We start from the raw sequence: 21,855 nt of genomic DNA, 5'->3' as shown, positions 1-21,855 counted from the left end.
GAGGATCACACAGGTATGAAGCCAGCCTCAGCTACTTAGTGAGGCTCTCAGCAACTTAGTGAGACCCTGTTTTCATATAAAATAGGTCTGGGAGTATAGCCCAGAGGTAGAAAGCCTCTGGGTTCCACCCTCAGTACCACCCCAAAAATAATAACAATTGAGGGTGTCCTAAAATACTTGGGGGATTTGCGTCCACCTATGTTTTCGCATGAGGACCTTGGGGCTCTGGCCTGCTTAGCACTGACTCTCCCTCCGTGTGCTGCTAATGCTTTTGTAGGCGTGAGCCTCCAGATGGTCTGCGCCAGTGCACGGCAGGGCGGGGATGTTCTCTTACTGAGCACAGACCCAGTGGCCTAACCTTCCGTCCTCTGCACTATCGTAGGCAGACACCTACGAAGGTGAAGACGTGGAGAGCTTGAGGCGGACTGTGCGGGACTTGCTCGCCAAGCTGCAGGCAGCCGAGCGGCACCACCAGTCAGACCGTGTGGCTTTCGAGGTGAGACCGGCATTCGGGGGAGACATGCCCCAGGGGTGGGCCACTGGCCGCAGGTGCCAGCATGGCCTCTGCGTGGGCCTCATGGTTTTTTGGCTGGTGCCTCTAGCTGGAAAGACAGTGCTTTGGGGCCTGGAGCCCTGCCTGTCTGCCTTTACCTCTCCTGGACACCCAGAGTGCTTGTTATCCAGTCTGACCCATAGTTCAAAGGTGAGATCTTGATTCTTGGAAATTGTTGGTACTGGTCTGGGGTGGCGGGTAATTTAGGAGTCATCTCTGCACGTATCATGACAAGCTCTAGAGATCCCTGTAGGCAAAGGTTGTTGCTTTTGTGCCAGCCATCAAATCCCCAGTGTCTGCACCATACTTGGCATACAGTGGATGTTTCATAACTGTGAAATCAGAGGAGAAACGTATGCTGTCGAGAAAGAACTGTGCCTATGAAATCAGAAAGCTTTGTAATCTTGAGCAAATGTCTTATTATTATTATTATTATTATTATTATTATTTATTATTTGTTTGCAGTACTAGTAATTGAACCCAGAGGCAGTCTACCTTGGAACTACACCCCCAGCTCTATTTTTTTTTTTTTTTTTGGTGGTACTGGGGGTGGAACCCAGAGGCTTTCTACTTCCAGGATATACTCCCAGACCTATTTTTTTATATTTTATTTGGAAACAGGGTCTCACTAAGTTGCTGAGAGCCTCACCAAGTAGCTGAGGCTGGCTTCGAACCTGTGTGATTCTTCTGTATCAGCCTCCCAAGTGCGGGGATTGCAAGCATGCACCACCATACCTGGCCCCCAGCTCTATTTTTATTCTTTATTTTGAAACGGGGTCTCACTGAGTTGTGGAGGGCCTTACTAAGTAGCTGAGGCTGGCCACGAACCTGTGATCCTCCAGTCTCAGCCTCCCAAGTACTGGGATTAATTATTGTTACAGGTGGTTTTTTAAAAACTAAATACTAAACGGGTATGATGGTGCACACCTGTAATTGTAGTACTTGAAAGGGGTGCTGAGACAGGAGGATTGCAGGTCTGAGGCCAGCCTCAGCAACCTAATGAGACCTGTTTCCAAATAAAAAATAAGATAGGGCTGGGAGTGGAGCTTGGAGATAGAATATCTCTGAATTCAATCCCTAATGCCAAAAACAAAAACAAAACAAGGACTGGGGTTGTAGCTCAGAGATAGAACTCCCCAGGGTTCATTCCATAAGTACCACAAAAAAACTAGATTATTATAGTGAAAACCGTCTTCTATTAAGTTCCTTTATGCTTTCTAGAAAATCTTTTTTTTTTTTTTTTTTTTTTTTTTGGTGGTACTGGGGTTCCTGGAAGCCCTTCTACCTCCGGGCTACACTCCCAGACCTATTTTTTATACTTTTTTATTTGGAAACAGGGTCTCCTAAGCCAGCGCGCGCGGCTGGCTTCGAACCTGCGCTATCCTCCTGTCTCTGCCTCCCAAGCGTGGGGATTACAAGCGTGCGCCACCACGCCCGGCCTTCTAGAAAATCTTTGAGTATAAAATACATGGACAGCCAGGCGTGGTGATGCACACTATAATTTGGGAGGCTGAGACAGGATCGTGGTTTGCAGATAGCCTTAGCAACTTAGTGAGGCCCTTTGCAACTCAGTGAGACCCTGTTTCCAAATAAAGATTAAAAAAGAGCCGGGCGTGGTGGCGCACGCTTGTTATCCCTGCACTTGGGAGTCTGAGACAGGAGGATTGCACAGGTTTGAAGCCAGCCTCGGCTACTTATTTTGAAACAGGGTCTCCCTGAGTTGCAAAGGGCCTCACTAAGTAGCTGAGGCAGGATGAGAAGCCACGATCCTCCTGTCTCAGCCTCCCAAATGCTAAGATTACACAAGCGTGCGCTACCATGCCCAGCTCTAGTGGTCAGTTTAATAAACAGATCTTCCTATTATGAATAGTTTGACTTCAGATAATCCCAAGAGTTGTTACAGGCTCAAAACAGAGCAGCTGTGTGGTAAAGGAGTTTCCTGCATCGGTTTCAGATTCCGCAATTTGGATGATGTAGTTATGTATCGGTTTGGCTACCTGTTTCTTACCTTCTGGGGCGGTGGGGGGAGGCAGGAAGAAGAGGTAGCTGAGGCTATGGCTCTGCTCAGGTTGTAAATTTGGAAAGCAGTTTCCATGCTGAGAGACATTCTGAAGTTGCAGAAATTCCAGAAATACTTGTTGGTTTTGACCACACAGGGAGGGGTCCGCTGCTTCTGAGCAAAAGAACCCTGAGTGTAAGCTTAAGGCCAGCAGGCCCCTGATTGCTGCAGCCAGCGGCCCCTGGTTCCCAAGGGCAGCGAGCCCCGCGGTGCTCAGCATCCACCTGTGACAGGGTCCTAGGCCTGGCTCCGCTGTTGCTGTTGCGGTAGGTTGGCACACCCTCTTACATTAAGAGGTTCCCTTGGCCAGGTGTGGTGGTCCACACCTGTAGTCCCAGTCCTTGGGAGGCTGAAACAGGAAAGTTTGGGCCAACCTCAGCAACTCGGCAAGACCCCTAGCAATTCAGCAGGACCCTGTTTCAAAATAAAAAAGGGCTGGGGATGTAGCTCAAAGGTAGGATGTGCCCCTGGGTTCCACCTCCAGTACCAAAAAAGAGAAAAGGAAGGAGGGAGGGAGGGGGAGAGAGAAGAAGGAGATTGATTGATTGATTCCTTTGGGGGCAGGGACAAAAATGGAAAAGCATTCTGTTATTTTTTTTCTTTCTATAGCCTTGTGATTTTTTGTGTGTGGTACTGGGGAACCCAGGGGCTTTCTACCTCCAGGCTACACTCCCAGACCTATTTTTATACTTTTATTTGGAAACAGGGTCTCACTAAGTCGCTGAGAGCCTCACTAAGTGGCTGAGGCTGGCTTCGAACTGGCACGACCCTCCTGTCTCAGCCTCCCGAGTACTGGGATTACAGCGTGCGCCACCACACCCGGCACCTTTGTGGTTCTCGTAGGGGTTGAGGTTTGGATGGCGGCCCTGCTCACACTGCTCTGGGCCCGCATCAACCTGTGCCTGGTGCTTCTTTTTTTCCTTTTCTTTTTATTGGTGCACTGTAGTCATACATCTTAATGGAGTGCAAGATGGTGGGGCGTGTGTGCACACAGTTAGCCCTTCCCCACTTCCCACCCCATCCCCTCCCCTCCTTCCGTCTCCCGTTTGGCTTAGTGACTGACTTTGCTAGTTTGTGAACGTTCCCCTCTTGCCTCCACTGGCTCGCCTTATTTGCTCATCTGACTGGGGTTTCTATCCTGAGATGAGAGGCCTCTGCTTGTGGGCTAGCGGAGGACATTTCTCAACCTGTCCTCAGGTTGGACTCTCTGCTCTACTTTTCTGAACTTGGGAGTAGAAAGGGCAAACTTGTCAATTACCTTGAAAATAACCTGCCATTAAGCCCTGTTCCTGCTGAACTGGCCGCTTCCTGTCCGTGAAGATTTGCAGTAAATTCAGGGCTCGGAACAGGGCAGGTGTGTAGTGTGGACTGATCCCGACACCACCCTGGGCTGCGCTGTCTCCTGCTTGGTCCTCACCCAGGGAGGAGCCGACATGGCTGCCAGTGTTCTGCTTTCCCAGGCCTCCTACGGGTTACTTGGGGTGTGTGTGTGTGTGTGTGTGTGTGTGTGTGTGTGTGTGTGTGTGTCTTTTGTGTTACTGGGGGTTGAACCTAGAGCCTTTTACCTCTGAGCTACACTCCCAGCCCCTGGCCTCATTCATTCATTCATTCATTCATTCATTCATTCATTCATTCTGTGGATGGAACCCAGGGGCTTTTGACCTCCGAGCTATACCCCCAGCCCTATTTTTTTTCTTTACTTTGAAACAGGGTCTCGCTAAGTAGCTGAGATCATGAAACGCGATCCTCTGGTCTCAGCCTCCTGAATGCTGGGATTACAAGTGTGCGCCACCACGCCCGGCTTTTATGTTTTATTTTGAAATAGAGTCTCACCTAGCTGCAAAGGCTGACCTCGAACCTATGATCCTCCTGTCTCAGCCTCCCAAATACTGGGATGACAGGCGTGCACCACCGCACCCAGCTTCCACGCCCTTTCTCCATGTTTGCATTTTTTCCCCTCCACTGAACACACGCTCGTCCTGTGTCCTAGGTCACGCTCAGCCGGTACCAGCGGGAAGCAGAGCAGAGTAATGTGGCCCTTCAGAGAGAGGAGGACAGAGGGGAGCAGAAAGATGCAGAAATCGGGGAGCTGCAGCGGCGCTTGCTGGGGATGGAGACGGTAACGGGCGAGTCTCGCGTTTTAGTGTCTGGAAGACTGGTGGGCTTGGCTGCCGAATCGCCTCTTCCAGGAGCTCCAAGAAGCACGCGGCAAATCCCTTGGAGGACTTTTAGTCTTTAAGGAGTGGAAAGACCATTCATCCTTCTTCCTTTCCTTTTCTCGCCTTTCCTCTTTACTTCTTTCTTGTGCTGAGGATGGAATCCAGAGCTTCACACACGCTAGACAAGCGCTCTACCGCTGAGCTGCATTCTCAGCCTGGGAAGGTCTTCCTTTTTTAATTTAATTTAATTTAAATTATTTTTTTAATTTATTTTATTTTTTATTTTTGGTGGTACTGGTGTTCCTGGAAGCCCTTATACCTCCGGGCGACACTCCCAGACCTATTTTTACATTTTTATTTGGAAACAGGGTCTCCTAAGCCAGCGCGCGGCTGGCTTAACCTGCGTGATCCTCCTGTCTCTGCCTCCCAAGCGCGGGGATTACAAGCGTGCGCCACCACGCCCGGCTTAATTTTATTTTTATACTTTTTTAAAAATTGTGTGTGTGTGTTTTTGTGTGTGTGTGTGTGTGTGTGTGTGTGTGTTACTTGTATTGAACCCAAGGGCATTTTCTACCTCTGAACTATACCCTGAACCCTATTCCTTGTCTTTTTTTTTTTTTTTTTTTTTTTCTTTTGTGGTGCTGAGTGTAGAACCCAGGGGCGGGTTCTATCACCAGGCTATACTCCCAGACCTATCTTATACTTTATTTGGAAACAGGGTCTCACTAAGTAGCTGAGAGCCTCACTAAGTAGCTGAGGCTGGCTTCGAACCTGTGCAATCCTCCTGTCTCAGCCCCCCAAGCGCTGGGATCACAAGTGTGCGCCACCACGCCCAGCTCTTGTCTTGTTTTGAAACAAGGTCTCCCTAAGTTGCTGAAGCTACCCTTGAGAACCTTTGTCTCGGCCGCTCAAGTACTAGAGCGCCACCACATCCAGCTTATTTTTACACTTCTATTGGTGCAAAAGAATTATATATCAGAGATTCACAGATATGCACACAGCACTTGACGTATTTCCTTCCATATTGGGAAAGGCTTACTGTCAGCTCTGGCTGTCCAGTGGAACCCATTTTCACTTCAGCCTGGTTCTTATACAGATGCCCCTTTGGGGCTTTTTGAAGACTGTCGCTTAGCAACCACTTGACCTGCTTCCCCAGGGACTGGCCGCCAGAGCTGCAGGTGGGCTTGCATAAGGCAGGCTCTGCGGGCCTGCAGGCCTGGGAGAGGCGGGGAGGTTTCTGTGTGTGTGCCGAGGGTGGGAAGGGTTGTCCCTGGCAGGGGAGGACGCCCATCAAACCAGCTTGGCCAGCTGCTGTTTGGCAGTCCCAACCCCAGTGTCCGTCTCACCCCAAAGTGCTGCCACCTGCTGTGCCAGATTTCCCTCCCTTTGGCCCACCCAGGAGCACCAGGCCTTGCTGGCGAAAGTCAAGGAAGGAGAGGCGGCCCTGGAGGAACTTCGGAGCAAGAACGCTGAGTGCCAAGCTGAACAAGAAAAGTAAGGGTTCTCGTTCACTGAAATTGGGGTGCAGGGGGGAGGAAGGGCCATGCTCCCCGAGCTCCCTTGGCGGCAGCGCTGGGGGAGCTGGTGCTGGCTGCTGGTGTCGATCTTCCCGCTCTGACTCACTGTGCCTGCTCCGAGTGGAGCCCCACCCAGGGAGACGCCGTTTGGAAGGGGGCAGTAACCTAAAAAAAAGGGGGCTGGCTGACTGGATGGATTGTGCTACTGGGGACCATGCCAGGCAACTCTTCTGCCACCGCGCTGCACCCCCATTTTTATGATTTTATTCATTCGTTTATTTATGTATTCATTTAATTTAATACTTGGGATTGAACCGAGGGGCATTCTGCCTCCAAGATACATCCCCAGCCCTATTTATTTATTTTAATTAGTTAATTTTTTGTGTGTACGGGGGTGCTGGGAATTGAACCCAAGGACATTCTACCACCAAACTACAACCTCAGACCTTTTTATTTTTATTTTGAAATGGTCTCGCTAAGGTTGATGAGAGTCTCACTACTTGCTGAGGCTGTCCTCGAACCGGCAATCCTCCTGTTTCAGCCTCTCAAGTACTGAGGTTATAGGCGTACATGATGCCTGGCTGATTTTAATTTTGAAATAGGGTCTCACTAAGTTGCTGAGGCTGGCCTGAACTTGTGATCCTCCTGTCTTAGCCTCGCAAATACCAGGATTACAGACATCTGCCCACCACACAGGCCTTGTGAGGAATTCTAAAACTAATAGACACAGTTAGGGCCGCTCAGTCTTCATGGGACATTTCCTCTCCTTTAGGACAACCTAGGTTTGTACTTCCTGGCATGAAAAATTACAGATATTTTATTGTAGCCTTCTTTCTGATTTTACTTCATATATCAGAATTAGGTGTGGGGGACACTGGGGTTTGAACCTAACGGCACTCTACCTCATTTTTTGGGGGACCTGGGGGTAGAACCCAGAGGCATTTGCCCTTCGAGCTATACCCCCAGCCCTATTTTATTAAATTATTTTATTTTTTTGAAATAGGGTCCCACTGAGTTGCAGAGGGCCTCACTAAGTAGCTGAGGCTGTTAATGAACCACGATCCTCAGGTATCAGCCTCTCAAATGCTGGGATTACAAGTGTGCACTGCCACGCCTGGCTAGGGCATTCTTCCTTTGAGCTATACCCCCAGACCTATTTTATTTTTTGTTTTGAAACAGGGTCTGACTCAGTTGCAAAGATCCTCACTAAATTGCTGAGGCTGGTCTCAAAGCTGCAATCCTCCTGGCTCAGATTCCTAGGTACTGGATTACAAGCATGTGCCACTACTCTGGCTCAGAATTAGGCCTTTTTTTTTTTTTTTTTTTTTTCTTTTTTTTTTTCTGGTGGTACTGGGGATGGAACCCAGGGGCCTTCTACCTCCGGGCTACACTCCCAGACCTATTTTATATTTTATTTGGAAACAGGGTCTCTTAAGCCACCTGAGGCTGGCTTTGAACCTGCGGGTTCCTCCTCAGACTCCCAAGCGCGGGGATTACAAGCATGCGCCACCATGCCCGGCTGAATTAGGCCTTTTGTATCTACAAATTTTACACCTACAGATTCAATCAAACAAACAAACAAACAAACAAATGGTTTCCCTGGACCATCTGTGCATCAGTTCTAGTTTTGGTGTTTTTTTTTTTCCTTCAGTACTGGGGATGGAACTCAGGGGCATTCTACCTCTGAAATACATCCCCAGCCCTATTTTTCATTTTGAAACAAGGTCTCACTGAGTTGCAAAGGGCCTCACTAAGTAGCTGAGGCTGTCTGTGAACCACAATCCTCTAGTCTCAGCCTCCCGAATGCTGGGATTACAAGCGTGTGCCACCACACCCAGCTCTTGTTTTACCCTTTAGAGCTGTCAAGAATGAATTCTCTTGCCGGGCGTGGTGGCGCTCGCTTGTAATCCCCGCGCTTGGGAGGCAGAGACAGGAGGATAGCGCAGGTTGGAAGCCAGCCGCGCGTGCTGGCTTAGGAGACCCTGTTTCCAAATAAAAATGTAAAAATAGGTCTGGGAGTGTAGCCCGGAGGTAGAAGGGCTTCCAGGAACCCCAGTACCACCAAAAAAAAAAAAAAAAAAAGAATGAATTCTCCCTGCCTGCCTGCCTTCCTTTCTTTTCTTTTCTTTTCTTCTCTCCTGACTTGTCTTCCTTCCTTTCTTTCCTCCTTTTTTCCTCCTCCTTCTTTATACTGAGAGTTAAACTTAAAGGCATTCTAGTGTGTGTGTGTGTGTGTGTGTGTGTGTGTGTGTGTGTGTGTTACTGAGGATGGAACCCAGGGGATATTCTACCTGGGGATTCTACTCCCAGACCTGTTTTATACTTTATTTGGAAACAGGGTCTCACTAAGTTGCTGAGAGCCTCACTAAGCTGAGGCTGGCTTCGAACCTGCACGATCCTCCTGTCTCAGCCTCCCAAGCGTGGGGATTACAAACATGTGCCACCACGCCCGACTGCATTCTCCTTCTGTGTTACACTCCCAGCCCTTTTATTTTTCGTGGTACTAAGCATTGAACCCGGGGACATTCTACCTCCCATCTACACCCCCAGCCCTATTTTATTTTATTTTATTTTGGAACAGGATTTCACTAGGTTGATGAGAGTCTCACTACTTGGTAAATCTGTCCTCAAACCCATGATTCTCCTGTCTCAACCTCCCAAATACTGGGATTACAGGTGTTTATCACCATGCCCTGCTTTATTTTTTATTTTGAAATAGGGTCTCAGTAAGTTGCAGAGGGCCTCACTAATTTGCTGAGATTGGCCTCAAACCTGTGATCCTCCTATCCTGGGGATACAGGAGTGTGCTACAATGTCTGGCCTCTTCTAGCCTTTCTGAGCTTTTTTTTTTTTTTTTTTTTTTTTTTTTTTTTTTTTTCGGTACTGGGGATGAAACCCAGGGGCATCTACCTCTGAGCTACACCCCAAGCCTTTTTTATTTTTCCTTTCAGTATTGGGGATGAAACCCGGGTGCATCTACCTCTGAGCCTTTTTTTTTTTTTAGTGGTACTGGGGAGGAACCCTTCTACCTCTGGGCAACACTCCCAGAGCTATTCTATACTTTTATTTGGAAACAGGCTCTCCATAGCCAGCAAGGCTGGCTTTGAACCTGTGTGATCCTCCTGTCTCCATCTCCCAAGCGTGGGGATTTCAAGCGTGCGCCACCACATCTGACCCCAGCCCTACTTTTAATTCTTTCTTTGGAAACAGGGTCTCACTAAGTTGTGGAGGGCCTCCCTAAGTAGCCAAGGCTGGCCTCGAGCCTGAGATCCTCCTCTCTCAGCCTCCCAAGTACTGGGATTACAAGGGTATACCTCCACACCCAGCCATGCTTTCCTTCTCTGGACTAGCCCATCTCTGACAAAGCTCCGATGTGCCCTTCTACATGTCCCGCCGTCTCCTTAGGGCAGATGGCTGGGGAATCAGGTAGAGGAAATCACACGTGGTGGTCACCTCCCAGGTTTAAGGCTCTTGCCGTGACAGGCGTCTTTCCCCCCTTGCCTCAGCCCTCTGGTCTTTATCCGTAGGGCGGCTACACTGGAAAAGGAGGTGGCTGGCTTGCGGGAGAAGATCCACCACCTGGATGACATGCTCAAGAGCCAGCAGCGGAAGGTCCGGCAGATGATAGAGCAGGTGAGCGGGTCGGGCCTCAGCCTGCGTGGGCTCCCAGGTCTGCCGTCACTCTTGAGTTCTGCCAGGCCATGTCGGGGGCCGTGGTAAACACCTGTAATCCCAGGACGTGGGAGGCCGAAACAGGAAGATCGCAGGTTCCAGGACAGCCTCAGCAAGTAGTGAGACTCTCCGCAACCAGGCGCCGGGCGTGGTGGCACACGCTTTTAATCCCAGCATTCGGGAGGCTGAGACAGGAGGATCGCGGTTTGCCGGACAGCCTCAGTTACTTAATGAGGCCCTCTGCAACTCAGTGAGACTCTGTTTCACAAATAAAAAGACTAAATAATAGGGTTTGGGTGTAGCTTGGAGGTACAATGCCCCTGGGTTCCATCTCCCGTACTGCAAAAATAAATAAATAAATAAAGGGTGTAGCTTGGGGTGTAGCTTGGTGGCAGAATGCCCCTGAGGTTGAATCTCAGCACCCCCCCACCCCCACACACACACATACACAAAAATTCTCTCTGGCACCTTGGCTAAGATGCACATTTCCTTCAGAGCTACCAGTTACTAGGGTTTGGGTTATTAGGATTTCCTTTCCTTCTTTCATTTCCCTGCTTTTTCAACCATTTGGCTTTTGTTTTGTAACGGGAAAGGGAGGAAAAGATTCCTCCCCCTTGCATTCTGAGGAGTGCTGGTGAACGAGGGACTGAGTCGAGACCCTGTTATCTAGTGCAGATGGCCAGTCGTGCAGGTTTCTTGCCCTCCCACCTGGGTTTTAGGGAGGCACCTTTGCATGTGCTGCTTTGCAGAACTGTTTGGAGAACTTAAGACCCTCTAACTGGGAGGGTCTGTGCCTTCAGATCAGCGGCATTTGTCGCCGTTCAGTTTCTTGCTGTTTCCAGTTGTCTAGAACACTCAGCAGACGCTTGCCTTCTTCCCTCCCCCTTCCCTCCCTCCCCCACCTCTCTTTTTCCCAGTACTGGTCATTGAAACTAGGACCTCAAGCATGCCAGGCAAGCATTCTACCACTGAGCTATATCCACAGCCTATCTTATTTTACTTTATTTTATAGCACTGGGGATGGAATCCATGGCTATTCTATCTCTGAGTGACACCCCCAACCCTATTTAATTTAATTATTTATTTTATTTTATTTTTATTTTTTTTGCGGGTCTGGGGATGGAACCCAGGGACATTCGACCTCTGATCTACACCCCCCTGCCCTATTTTTTTTTATTCTTTATTTTGAAACAGAATCTCACTGAGTGGCAGAGGGCCTCACTAAGTTGCTGAGGCTGGCCGCGAACTGTGATCCTCCGATCTCGGCCTCTCGAATGTTGGGATTACAAGCGTGTGCCACCACACCTGGCTCTTTTATTTTTTATTTTGAAACAGGGTCTCACTACATTGTTGAAGGCCTCACTAAGTTCCTAAGGTTGTCTTCAAACCTGTGATCCTCCTGTCTCAGCCTCCCAAGTACTAGGATAAGTCATTTGCCACCACACCCGGCTTTTTTATTTTGAGACATAGTCTTGCTGAGTTGCCCGAGATGGCCTTGAACTTGCGGTCTTCCTGCCCCAGCCTCTTGAGTCACATGCTAGAATTACAAGCATGCACCCCACCCCCAGCCTAATAAATATTTTTTGAATGAATAAGTGATTTGCATTTTCCATAGCCAGATGGAATAGGCTATGTATTATCTACTTTAAATTTATTTTGGCCGGGTATGAGTACTTAGGAGGCTGAGACAGGAGGATCACAGATTTGAGAAGTCTCAGCAAATTAGTGAGATTGTGTGTGTGTGTGTGTGTGTGTGTGTGTGTCTATGCATGTCTGTGTATGTCTGTGTGTGTGTGTTACTGGAGAATGAACCCAGGGGCGTTCTACCTATGAGCTCCACCTCCAGCCTGATTTTATTTTTTATTATTATTATTATTATTTATTTATTTTTTTTGCAGTACTGGGGATGGAGCCCAGGGGCATTCTACCTCTGAGCTACACCCCCAGCCCTATTTTTTATTCTTTATTTTGAAACAGGGTCTCACTAAATTGCTAAGGGCTAAGTAGCTGAGGCTGTCTGCGAACTGAGATCCTCCTGTCTCAGTTTCCCAAATGCTGGGATTACAAACATGCACCACCATGCCTGGCCCCTGATTTCTTATTCTTTATTTTGAAACAGGGTCTCACTAAATTGTGGAGGGCCTCGCAAGTTGCTGAGGCTAGCCATGAACCTGTGATCCTCCTGTCTCAGCCTCCTAAGTACTGGGATTGCAAGCATGTGCCACCATGCCCGACAATACCCAGTTTCAAAAGAAAAATAAAATAAATCTGGCGGTGTAGCGTGGAAGTAGAATACCTCTGGGTTCACTTTCAAGAAAAAAAAATTTTGTCTGTGTTTGGTGCTGAAATTTGAACTCAGGGGCGTTCTACCTCCAAGCTACACTCCAGTCCTTTTTTTTTTTTTTTTGGTGGTACTAGGGATGGAACCCAGAAGTTTCTACCTCCGTGCTAAACCACCAGCCCTATTTTATATTGTATTTGGAAACAGGGTCTCGCTAAGTTGCCGAGGGCCTCACTAAGTAGCTGAGGCTGGCTTCGAACCTGTGTGATCCTCCTGTCTCAGCCTCCCAAGTACTGGTATCACAAGCATGCACTTCCACACCTGGTTTTAATGTTATATATTTTAGATTATCGATTAAGCTGGGCATAGCGGGCCAGCCTCAGCAACTTAGCGAGACCCTGTTTCAAAAGAAAAGGGTTGGGGATATAGCATGGAGGTAGAATGCACTGGATTCAATCCTCAGGACCAAGGTGGGGAGGGGAGGGGAGGGGAGGGGAGGAGAGGGAGCACATGATAGTGAGTAAAATCTAAAGGGAGACTTTGTGAGTCACGCGGGGATGCAGGGCCCTGCCTTTCATCTCCGCCGGCTTCCCCAGCAGCCGGGGTCAGTCTGGTGAGTGTGGGGTGAGTCACGGCAAAGTGAGCTTCAGCCTGTGTCTCCTGTATCTTTGCAGCTCCAGAATTCAAAAGCTGTGATCCAGTCAAAGGATGTCACCATCCAGGAGCTCAAGGAAAAAGTTGCCTATTTGGAGGCGGAGGTGTGTGGCCGGGCAGCTGGGCAGGGACCAGGGAGGGAGAGGTTCTCGACGGAGTGTAGGTGCTACCCAGCGGCTGCATGGAAGCGAGTACCTGGGATGCTGCTCCGTGGTCAGTTCCATTGCATAAACATTTCCTGAGGACCTGTAGGGGATTGCCACCAAAGTTAAGACCTGCCCTTTCCCCAGGAGACATAATATCAAGTACTCACCATCTGTCACAGCAAATTCTGACCATGTGGGCTCCGCTGGGAGCTGACAGTGGAGCTTTGAAGGAGGAGGAGGAGGCTGTCCATACCTGGACACTTTTTATTTTATTTTATTTTTGCGGGTCTGGGGTTGGAACCCAGAGGTATTTGACCTTCGAGCTACACCCCACCCCCTGCCCTATTTTGTATCCTTTTTTTTTTTCCCCCCCGGTCCTGGGGTTGGAACCCAGAGGTTTTTTTTTTTTTTTTTTTTTTTTTTTTTTTGTGCGGGTCTGGGAATGGAATCCAGGGGCATTCGACCTCCGAACTACACCCTCTGGCCTATTTTTTATTCTTTATTTTGAAACCGGGTCTCACTGAGTTGCAGAGGGTCTCACTAAGTAGCTGAGGCTGTCCCCAAACCACGATCCTCTGGTCTCAGCCTCCCGAATACTGGGATTACAAGTGTACGCCACCCGCCCGGCTGGAACCCAGAGGTATTTGACCTCCGAGCTACACCCCCTGCCCTATTTTGTATTTTTTTTTTTTTTCGGTCCTGGGGGGTGGAACCCAGAGGATTCTACCTCCAAGCTACATCCACAGCCCTATTTTTTATTTTTATTTATTTATTGGTGGTACTGGGGGTGGAACCCAGAGGCTTTCTACCTGAGGGCTATACTCTCCGATCTATTTTATATTTTATTTAGAAACAGGGTCTCACTAAATTGCTGAGAGCCTCACTAAGTATCTGAGGCTGGCTTTGAACCTGTGAGACCCTCCTGTCTCAGCCTCCCAAGCGCTGGGATTACAAGCATGAGCCATCACGCCTGGCCTCTATTTTTTATTCTTTAGTTATTTATTTATTTAATTAATTAATTTATTTATTTGGTGGTACTGGGGTTCCTGGAAGCCCTTCTACCTCTGGCTACACTCCCAGACCTACTTTATATTTTTGAAACAGGGCCTCTTACGCCAGCACAGCTGGCTTCGAACCTGCGCGATCCTCCTTTCTCCGCCTCCCAAGCGCGGGGATTACAAGCGTGCGCCACCACGCCCGGCTTTATTTTATTTTTTTGGTGGTGCTGGGGATGGAACCTAGGGGCCTTCTACCTCCAGGCTATACTCCCAGACCTATTTTATATTCTTTTTATTTAGAAACAGGGTCTCTTAAGCCAGCAAGGCTGGCTTTGGACCTGCGCGATCCTCCTGTCTCCACTTCCCAAGTGCAGGGATTACAAGTGTGTGCCACCACGCCTGGCTTTTTTTATTCTTTATTTTGAAACAGGGTCTCACTGAGTTGTAAAGAACCTCACTAAGTAGCTGAGGCTGGCTGTGAACTGAGATCCTCCTGTCTCAGCCACCCAAATGCTGGGATTATAAGCATCCACCACCATGCCCGGCTGTATTCTTAATTTTGAAACAGGGTCTCAGATGCAAAGGGCCTCACTAAGTAGCTGAGGCTGTCTGCAAACCACAATCCTCCTGTCTCACAGTGTCTGCCTCCCAAGCGTGGGGATTACAAGCGTGCACCACCACACCCGGCGAGCTGGACACTTTTTAACAAAGTCCTTTCTGTCCATCCAGTACCTGAGGTTCACTCCAGAAGGATTCTTGTAGTGGGGAGACACATTGAAGATGATGATTTATCATCAGCAATTTTGTAGTATAGAATTAGAGTTGAAAAAAAAATTTTTTTTTTTTTGGTGGTACTGGGGGTGGAACCCAGAGGCTTTCTACCTCCAGGCTATACTCCCAGACCTTTTTTCTATTTTATTTGGAAACAGGGTCTCACTAAATTGCTGAAAGCCTCACTAAGTAGCTGAGGCTGGCTTCGAACCCGTGCGATCCTCCTGTCTCATTCTCCCAAGCGCAGGGATTACAAACATGCGCCACCACGCCTGGCTGAGTTGAAATATTATTATTTTAAAAAATCTGGGCATGGTGGTACATGCTTGTAATTCTAGCACAGGGACAACTGAAACAGGAGAATCGCAGGTTTATGGCCAGCCTCAGCAATGTAGTGAGACCCTGTTTCAAAACAATAAATAAATAAATAAATAAATAAATAAATAAATAAATAAATAAATAAATAAATAAAGCTGGGCGTGGTGGCGCACGTCTGTAATCCCAGTGCTTGGGAGGCTGAGACAGAGACAGGAGGATCGCACAGGTTCCAAGCCAGCCTCAGCTACTTGGTGAGGTTCTCAGCAATTCAGTGAGACCCTGTTTCCAAATAAAATAGAAAGAAAATAGGCCTGGGAGTATAGCCTGGAGGTAGAAAAGCCCCTGGGTTCCACCCCCAGTATCACAAAAATAAATAAATAATAAATAAATAAATAATAAAATAAAAAGGGCTGAGGGTGTAGCTCAGAGATATAATGCCCCTAGGTCCAGCCCCTAGTACCAAAACCAAAGCAAAACAAAAGAAAGAACCAGACTACTCTTACTAGGGTGGCGTAGCGGAGAGGCAGGTGAATAGTTCAGCTGACGACAAGAACCCAGGCAGGGATGAGCGTAGAGGGGATAGCGGAAGGGGTCGGAGCCCACACCTACAGGCGAGCGTGGTCTGTGGTAATAAGGATGAGGGGAGAAGGCACCTGCGCCGGGATGCCTGGCAGGGTGGGGCGGGAGAGACCAGCAGCTAACTGAAGCCAGAGAAAGGCCCTGGCGACCCTGTATCTTGTGCTACAGAATCTAGAGATGCACGACCGCATGGAACACCTGATCGAGAAGCAAGTCAGCCACGGCAACTTCAGCACCCAGACCCGGGCCAAGACAGAGAGCCTGGGCAGGTGAGCGCGCGCGGAGGGGCCCAGGCGGGGAGGGCGGGAAGGGCTGGAGCACTTGGACCTTGAGTGTGAAGGCAAGGGCCATCCCTTTTGAATCCGCCCAGTCTTCCTCTCGTGTCTCACCTGACCCATTTTCCACCAGAGCTGTTTTCTAGGCTATTTAGAGTAAAGCCTGGGACCATACAGCCAAGAGGGCGGTGAGCACCTTCTAGAGGTGTATGAACCCACTGAGTTTGCATCCAAAATTTATTAGTAGTATTTGCATATTTTTTGGTTGTACTGGGGGTGGAACCCGGGGGCTTTTCTACCTCCGGGCTACACTCCAAGACCTATTTTATACTTTATTTGGACACAGGGTCTCACTAAGTTGCTGAGGCTGGCTTCGAACCTGTGTGATCCTCCTGTCTCAGCCTCCCAAGCCCTCCTGGGATTACAAGCGTGCGCCACCATGTCTGGCAAGTATTTGCATAATTAACCAGGAGCAGTGGCACGTCCCTGTTATCCCAGCAATTCAGGAGGCTGAAGCAGGAGGATGGCGAGTTCGAGGCCATCTGGGCAACTTAACTTAATGAGACCCTTCCCTCCCCCCCCCCCTCTCTCCTCTCTCTCTCTCTCTCTCTCTCTCTCTCTCTCTCTCTCTCTCTCGTGTGTGTGTGTGTGTGTGTGTGTGTGTGTGTGTGTGTGTGTGTGTGTAGTACTGGGGATAAAACCCAGGGGCCTTCTATAACTATTTATTTATTTTGGGGGTGGAACCCAGGGGCTTTTCTACCTCCGGGCTATACTCCCAGACCTATTTTATACTTTATTTGGAAACAGGGTCTCACTAAGTAGCTGAGGCTGGCTTTGAACCTGCGCCATTCTCCTTTCTCAGCCTCCCAAGCACTGGGATTACAAGCGTGCGCCACCAGGCCGGCTTGCCCTGTCTTTTTATCCCCACTGCCATCAGACATCACACCCCTAATCTGATTTCAGATGTTAGTGAAATTTACTGTTTCAGAGCACCGGAAGGTCAAGAGATCAGTGAGCCCTGAGCAGCCTTGGGTTCCAGGGCAGCTCCGGGGAGGGCCAACACAGCACTCAGCGCTTATCACTCTCTTTTCAGCATCAGGATATCCAAGCCCCCGGGCCCCAAGCCCATGCCTCTCATCCGCGTGGTGGAGACCTGAACTGCAGGAGGACCGCCAGCCACGGCCGCCATCGCTCTCCTGCGGAGAAGCCTGCCTCCTGTACCACCACTGACTTTAACTTCCTCTCGGTTCCCTGGCTGCACCCAGGACTTGGGGCTCTGCCAGTCGCAAGCTCATGGCTTCTGTTTGCTGGGCAGGCAGGGCGTGAACGCCTCCTCTGGACCCCGTGAGCCCCTTGGGGGATTTGTCCTGCCGGCGGGAGCCAGGGCCATATCCTCATCCCCACAGTGACCCTCTTTCTCTTAGCAGAGCCTCCCCTCTGTCCTGCACCGGAGTCCAGCAGCCCCGGGAGCCAGGCTCTCGCTGGGTCAGGAGAGGCAACAAAATCTGTCTTGACCCTAAACGCTGGAGGCGCAGTGTCCAGACCCAGCGGAGCATGTCATTCCCAGAAATGATGTTCCTTCTGCAAACGCAGCTGGGTTCTTAGCAACAGGCTGTTTGTTTTTTTCTAGCTCCGCCCTCAGCCCCTGTGCCCCAGCCTCCTGCAGACACACTGGCTCGGAGGGGACTGGAACGATGACTGGACGGCCTTGTCTTTCTAGGACAAGCCTTTGTCTTTCTGGGAGCAGCTTTTAGCAGGAAGATTATCTAGGGCCGTGGACAGTTGCACGTGACTACTCTTTGCTGTGAAAACTCCCAGCATCTCTCAAGGGTCTCCCCGTAAGGTGCATACTGAGACGTGTGCCCTATCTCAGGGACCCAGAGCCTAATAACTATTTTCAGTGAGTTATATCAGTCCCAGCAAACCCTCATTATATTTATTTTGCTAAGTTATTGGTGTTTCTGCTTACATCTCATAATTGATTGAACATGAGAATTCTACTTGGCCTTCTCTCACGCGCACGCGGTACTCGAATGTGCTTGAAACTGGGGAAAGTGTTCCTGTTGGCTGTGTTGATTTCAGAATGACATTGTACCGGGCGCACTAGTGCACACCTGCAATCCCAGTACTTGGGAAGCTGAGACAGGAGGATCACAGGTTCGAGGCCAGCCTCAGCAACTTAGGTCCTCAGCAACTTAGTGAGGACCCTGATTCCAAATGAAAAGGGCTAAAGCTGTAATTTGGAGGTAGCGTGCCTCTGGGTTCAATTCCCATTACCACTAAAAGCAACCCAGAATGAGATTACCGCACGTCCTCCCCGCTGCTTTCCCATTCCTCCTCAGAATCTAGTCAGTACCTCAGGAAGGCGCACACACTGTCCTTCAATATTGAGGTCTGAGTGTATTCCATCTGGGGGAACCGAGTGATCAGGAATCTCTTAGGGACAGGGTAGGTTTTCTCCGACTCACCTAAAACCCTCTGCTCCATAACTTTTTTTTTTTTTTTTTTTTTTGTGGTACTGGGGGTGGAACCCAGTGGCTTTCTCCCTGTGGGCTATATTCCCAGACCTCTTTTCTATTTTATTTGGAAACAGGGTCTCACTAAGTTGCCGAGAGCCTCACTAAGTAGCTGAGGCTGGCTTCAAACCTGTGTGATCCTCCTGTCTCAGCCTCCCAAGCTCGGGTATTACAAGTGTGCGCCACTACACCCGGCTCATAACTTGTCTTTTACCCTGACTCTCTGTAACCCTGCAGCTCATTGTGTTTTAGTAGATAAGCATCAGCGTGGTCCTATATGAAACAGAGAAATGAGAAATAAATATGAAGCCAGGCACAGCGGTGCACGCCTATAATCCCAGTAGTTGGGAGGTTGAGACAGGACAATGACAGGTTCGCAGCCAGCTTCAGCAACTTAGTGAGACCCTCAGTAATTTAGTGAGATCCTGTCTTAAGATAAAAAATATGTGCCAGGCGTGGTGGCACACGCTTATAATCACAGCATTTAGGAGGCTGAGACGGGAGGACCGTGGGTTGCAGACAGCCTCAGCTACTTAGTTGAGGCCCTTTGCACTCAGTGAGACCCTGTTTCAAAATAAAGAATAAAAAAAATAGGGCAGGGGGGTGTAGCTCGGAGGTAGAATGCCCCTGGGTTCCATCCCGAGCACTGCAAAAGAAATAAAATAAAAAATAAGTAATCCCAGTACTTGGGAGGCTGCAACAGGAGGATTGCAGGTTCAAGAACAGCCTCAGCAACATAGACTCTTGTCAGTGTAGCAAGACCCTGTTTCAAAATAAAGATAAAATAGGGCTAGGAGTGTAGCTCAGAGGTAAAATACTTCTAGGTTCAATCCTCAGTGCCACAAAAATAAAAAATAAAAGAGTGCTGGGGTATAGCTCAGCGGTAGAATGCCCCTGAGTTCAGTCTCCAGTACCACAAAAATAAGTAAATATGAGCCAGGTGTGGTTGCACACACCTGTAATCCCAGTACTTGGGAGGCTGAGACAGGAGGATCGCAGGTTCGTGGCCAGCCTCAGCAATTTGTTGAGAACCTCGGCATCTTAGCAAGGCCCCGTTTTCAAATAAAAAATGAAACAGGGCTGGGAGGGGGAGTGTAGCTCAGAAGTCGAATGCTCTTGGGTTCCATCCCCAGTCCCCCCAAATATTAACAGTAATATAAATAAACATGGATTAAGTCTTGGGTGCCACTTGGCTTCTAATCAGAAGCCCTAGGTCTGTGTGGATCAGCGCTTCGCCCGCGCCCTGACTTTGTCCGCAGCGGTGTTCTGGGACTTAAGGTGGTCCCCTCATTTATGAGATAAGGGGTTGGACTGGATAATCTCCGTGTTCCTTCCAGTTCTTGTATTTTTTTCTGTGGCATATTCTTTGTATGGTGAATTTAATAAATTATGATACTATATCTCTTTGACCTGTTGGCCTGGTTTCCTTCCACTTTTCCGGGAAGATGAAAAACACATTCTAGCCAGGTGTGGTGGTACACACCTAGGATCCTAGTACTTGGGAGGCTGGGACAGAGGATCTCAAGTTTGGGGTTAGCCCAGCAACTTAGTAAGTTTCTGTTTAAAAAAAAATTATATATATATATATATATATATATATATATATATATATATATATATATATATATATGGCTGAGGGTGTAGCTTGGAAGTAGAATGCCTCTGAGTTTAATCTCCAGTACAAAAAAAAAACAAGCTGGGCATGGTGGTGCGTGCTTGTAACCCTAGTACATGGAAGGCTGAGACAGGAGGGTCCCAGGTTTTTTTTTGTTTTTTGTTTTGGTGGTACTGGGGGTGGAACCCAGCGGCTTTCTACCTCCAGGCTATACTCCCAGACCCATTTTATTTTATTTGGGAACAGGGTCTCACTAAGTTGCTGAGAGCCTCACTAAATAGCTGAGGCTGGCTTTGAACCTGCGCGATCCTCCTGTCTCAGCCTCCCAAGCGCGAGGATTACAAGCATGCGCCACCACACCTGGCCAGGGTCCCAGGTTTGAGGACAGCCTCAGCAAATAGACTGTCATCAACCTAGTATGACTCTATTTCTTTTTTTCTTTTCTTTTTGTGGTCTTGAGGATAGAACCCAGGGGCTTTTCTGCCTTTGGGCTATACCCCCAGACCTATTTTATACCTTATTTGGAAACAGGGTCTCACTAAGTTGCTGAGAGCCTCACTAAGTAGCTGAGGCTGGCTTCGAACCCGTGCGATCCTCTTGTCTCAGCCTCCCAAATATGACTCTGTTTCAAAATAAAAATAAAGAGCTGGGCGTAGACTGGTGCAGGCTTGTAATCCCAACATTTGGGAGGCTGAGACAAGAGGATCATGGTTCATGGGCAGCCTCAGCTACTTAGGCCCTTTGCAACTCAGTGAGACCCTGTTTCAAAATAAAGAATAAAAAATAGGACTGGGGGTGCAGGTTGGAAGTAGAATGTATCCCCAGTACTGCAAAAAAAATGAAAAATAATAAAGTAGAGCCGGGCGTGGTGGCGCACACTTGTAATCCCCGTGCTTGGGAGGCTGAGACAGGAGGAATGTGCGGGTTCGAAGCCAGCCTCAGCTGGCTTAAGAGACCCTATTTCCAAATAAAATATAAAATAGGTCTGGGAGTGTAGCCTGGAGGTAGAAGGCCTCTGGGTTCCATCCCCAGTACCACCAAAAAAATAATAATAAAGTAGGAATGGGAGTGTAGATCAGAAGTAGAATGCCCCTGAATTCAATCTTTGATCATACACACACACATATACACAGTAATTTTAGCACCTTATGAAGACAAGTATCCTGTTGTCCACCTCTGAGAGGTGAAACCCAAATTTTCCAGCACCAAGATATGAGGATGCTGCGTGTGTTAGTGTACACCTGTAATCCCAGTACTTGGCAGAGACAGGAGGATCACAGGTTCGAGGCCAGCCTCAGTGACTGGCGCTCAACGGTAGTCAAATCCCTAGGACCACCCAAACAAAACTGACATTGAGGACATCGTGGTGGGTGGAGGAGCTAGAAGCCGACCAGCTGTGTGGGTGCTCGTTGAAGGAGGCTGTTCTTTTCCGAGGCTGTGGCCTTGTGGGCTCCATCCTCAGGTGGAGAAGAGCTGGCCAGAGCATCTCAGCTGGTGCTGAGATGACCTCGCACTGGAGAGAGAGGAAGGTGCTCCGTCCTTGGCAGCGCGGTCTCTGGGCATCGTTCAATTTGTTCAATGATTTGTTTTTTCTTCCCTTTGCTGTTGACTGCGGGGCCAAATAGGGACTTAGCCGAATTGACATGAATCTCTGGGCCAGAGGCACCAAAAGGACAACCCCCACCCCATTCCCTGGTCCTGTTTTATTTCTCGTTCCTCTTTCTCCTTTAGTTGACAGTGTT

General features: G+C 48.8%; 1 protein-coding gene across 1 annotated transcript in view; it reads left to right on the top strand.

The window, feature by feature from the left end:
* Window positions 1–17,139, top strand: part of TUFT1 (tuftelin 1) — a gene marked incomplete at both ends in the record, with an annotated part of 47,054 nt that extends 29,915 nt beyond the window's left edge. The window contains 7 exons of the mRNA XM_080691151.1: window positions 383–496; window positions 4,603–4,731; window positions 6,171–6,265; window positions 9,816–9,921; window positions 12,916–12,999; window positions 15,876–15,976; window positions 17,076–17,139. Of these exons, the coding sequence (XP_080547277.1) occupies window positions 383–496; window positions 4,603–4,731; window positions 6,171–6,265; window positions 9,816–9,921; window positions 12,916–12,999; window positions 15,876–15,976; window positions 17,076–17,139 (693 nt within the window). The remainder of the gene's footprint in view (window positions 1–382; window positions 497–4,602; window positions 4,732–6,170; window positions 6,266–9,815; window positions 9,922–12,915; window positions 13,000–15,875; window positions 15,977–17,075) is intronic.
* Window positions 17,140–21,855: the final 4,716 nt, after the last annotated feature.

This window comes from Muscardinus avellanarius (assembly GCF_963383645.1).
Source record: "Muscardinus avellanarius genome assembly, chromosome: 3".
Taxonomy (NCBI): Eukaryota; Metazoa; Chordata; class Mammalia; order Rodentia; family Gliridae; genus Muscardinus; species Muscardinus avellanarius.
Note: the sequence above shows the minus strand (reverse complement) of the source record. Positions and strands in the feature narration are given on the sequence as shown.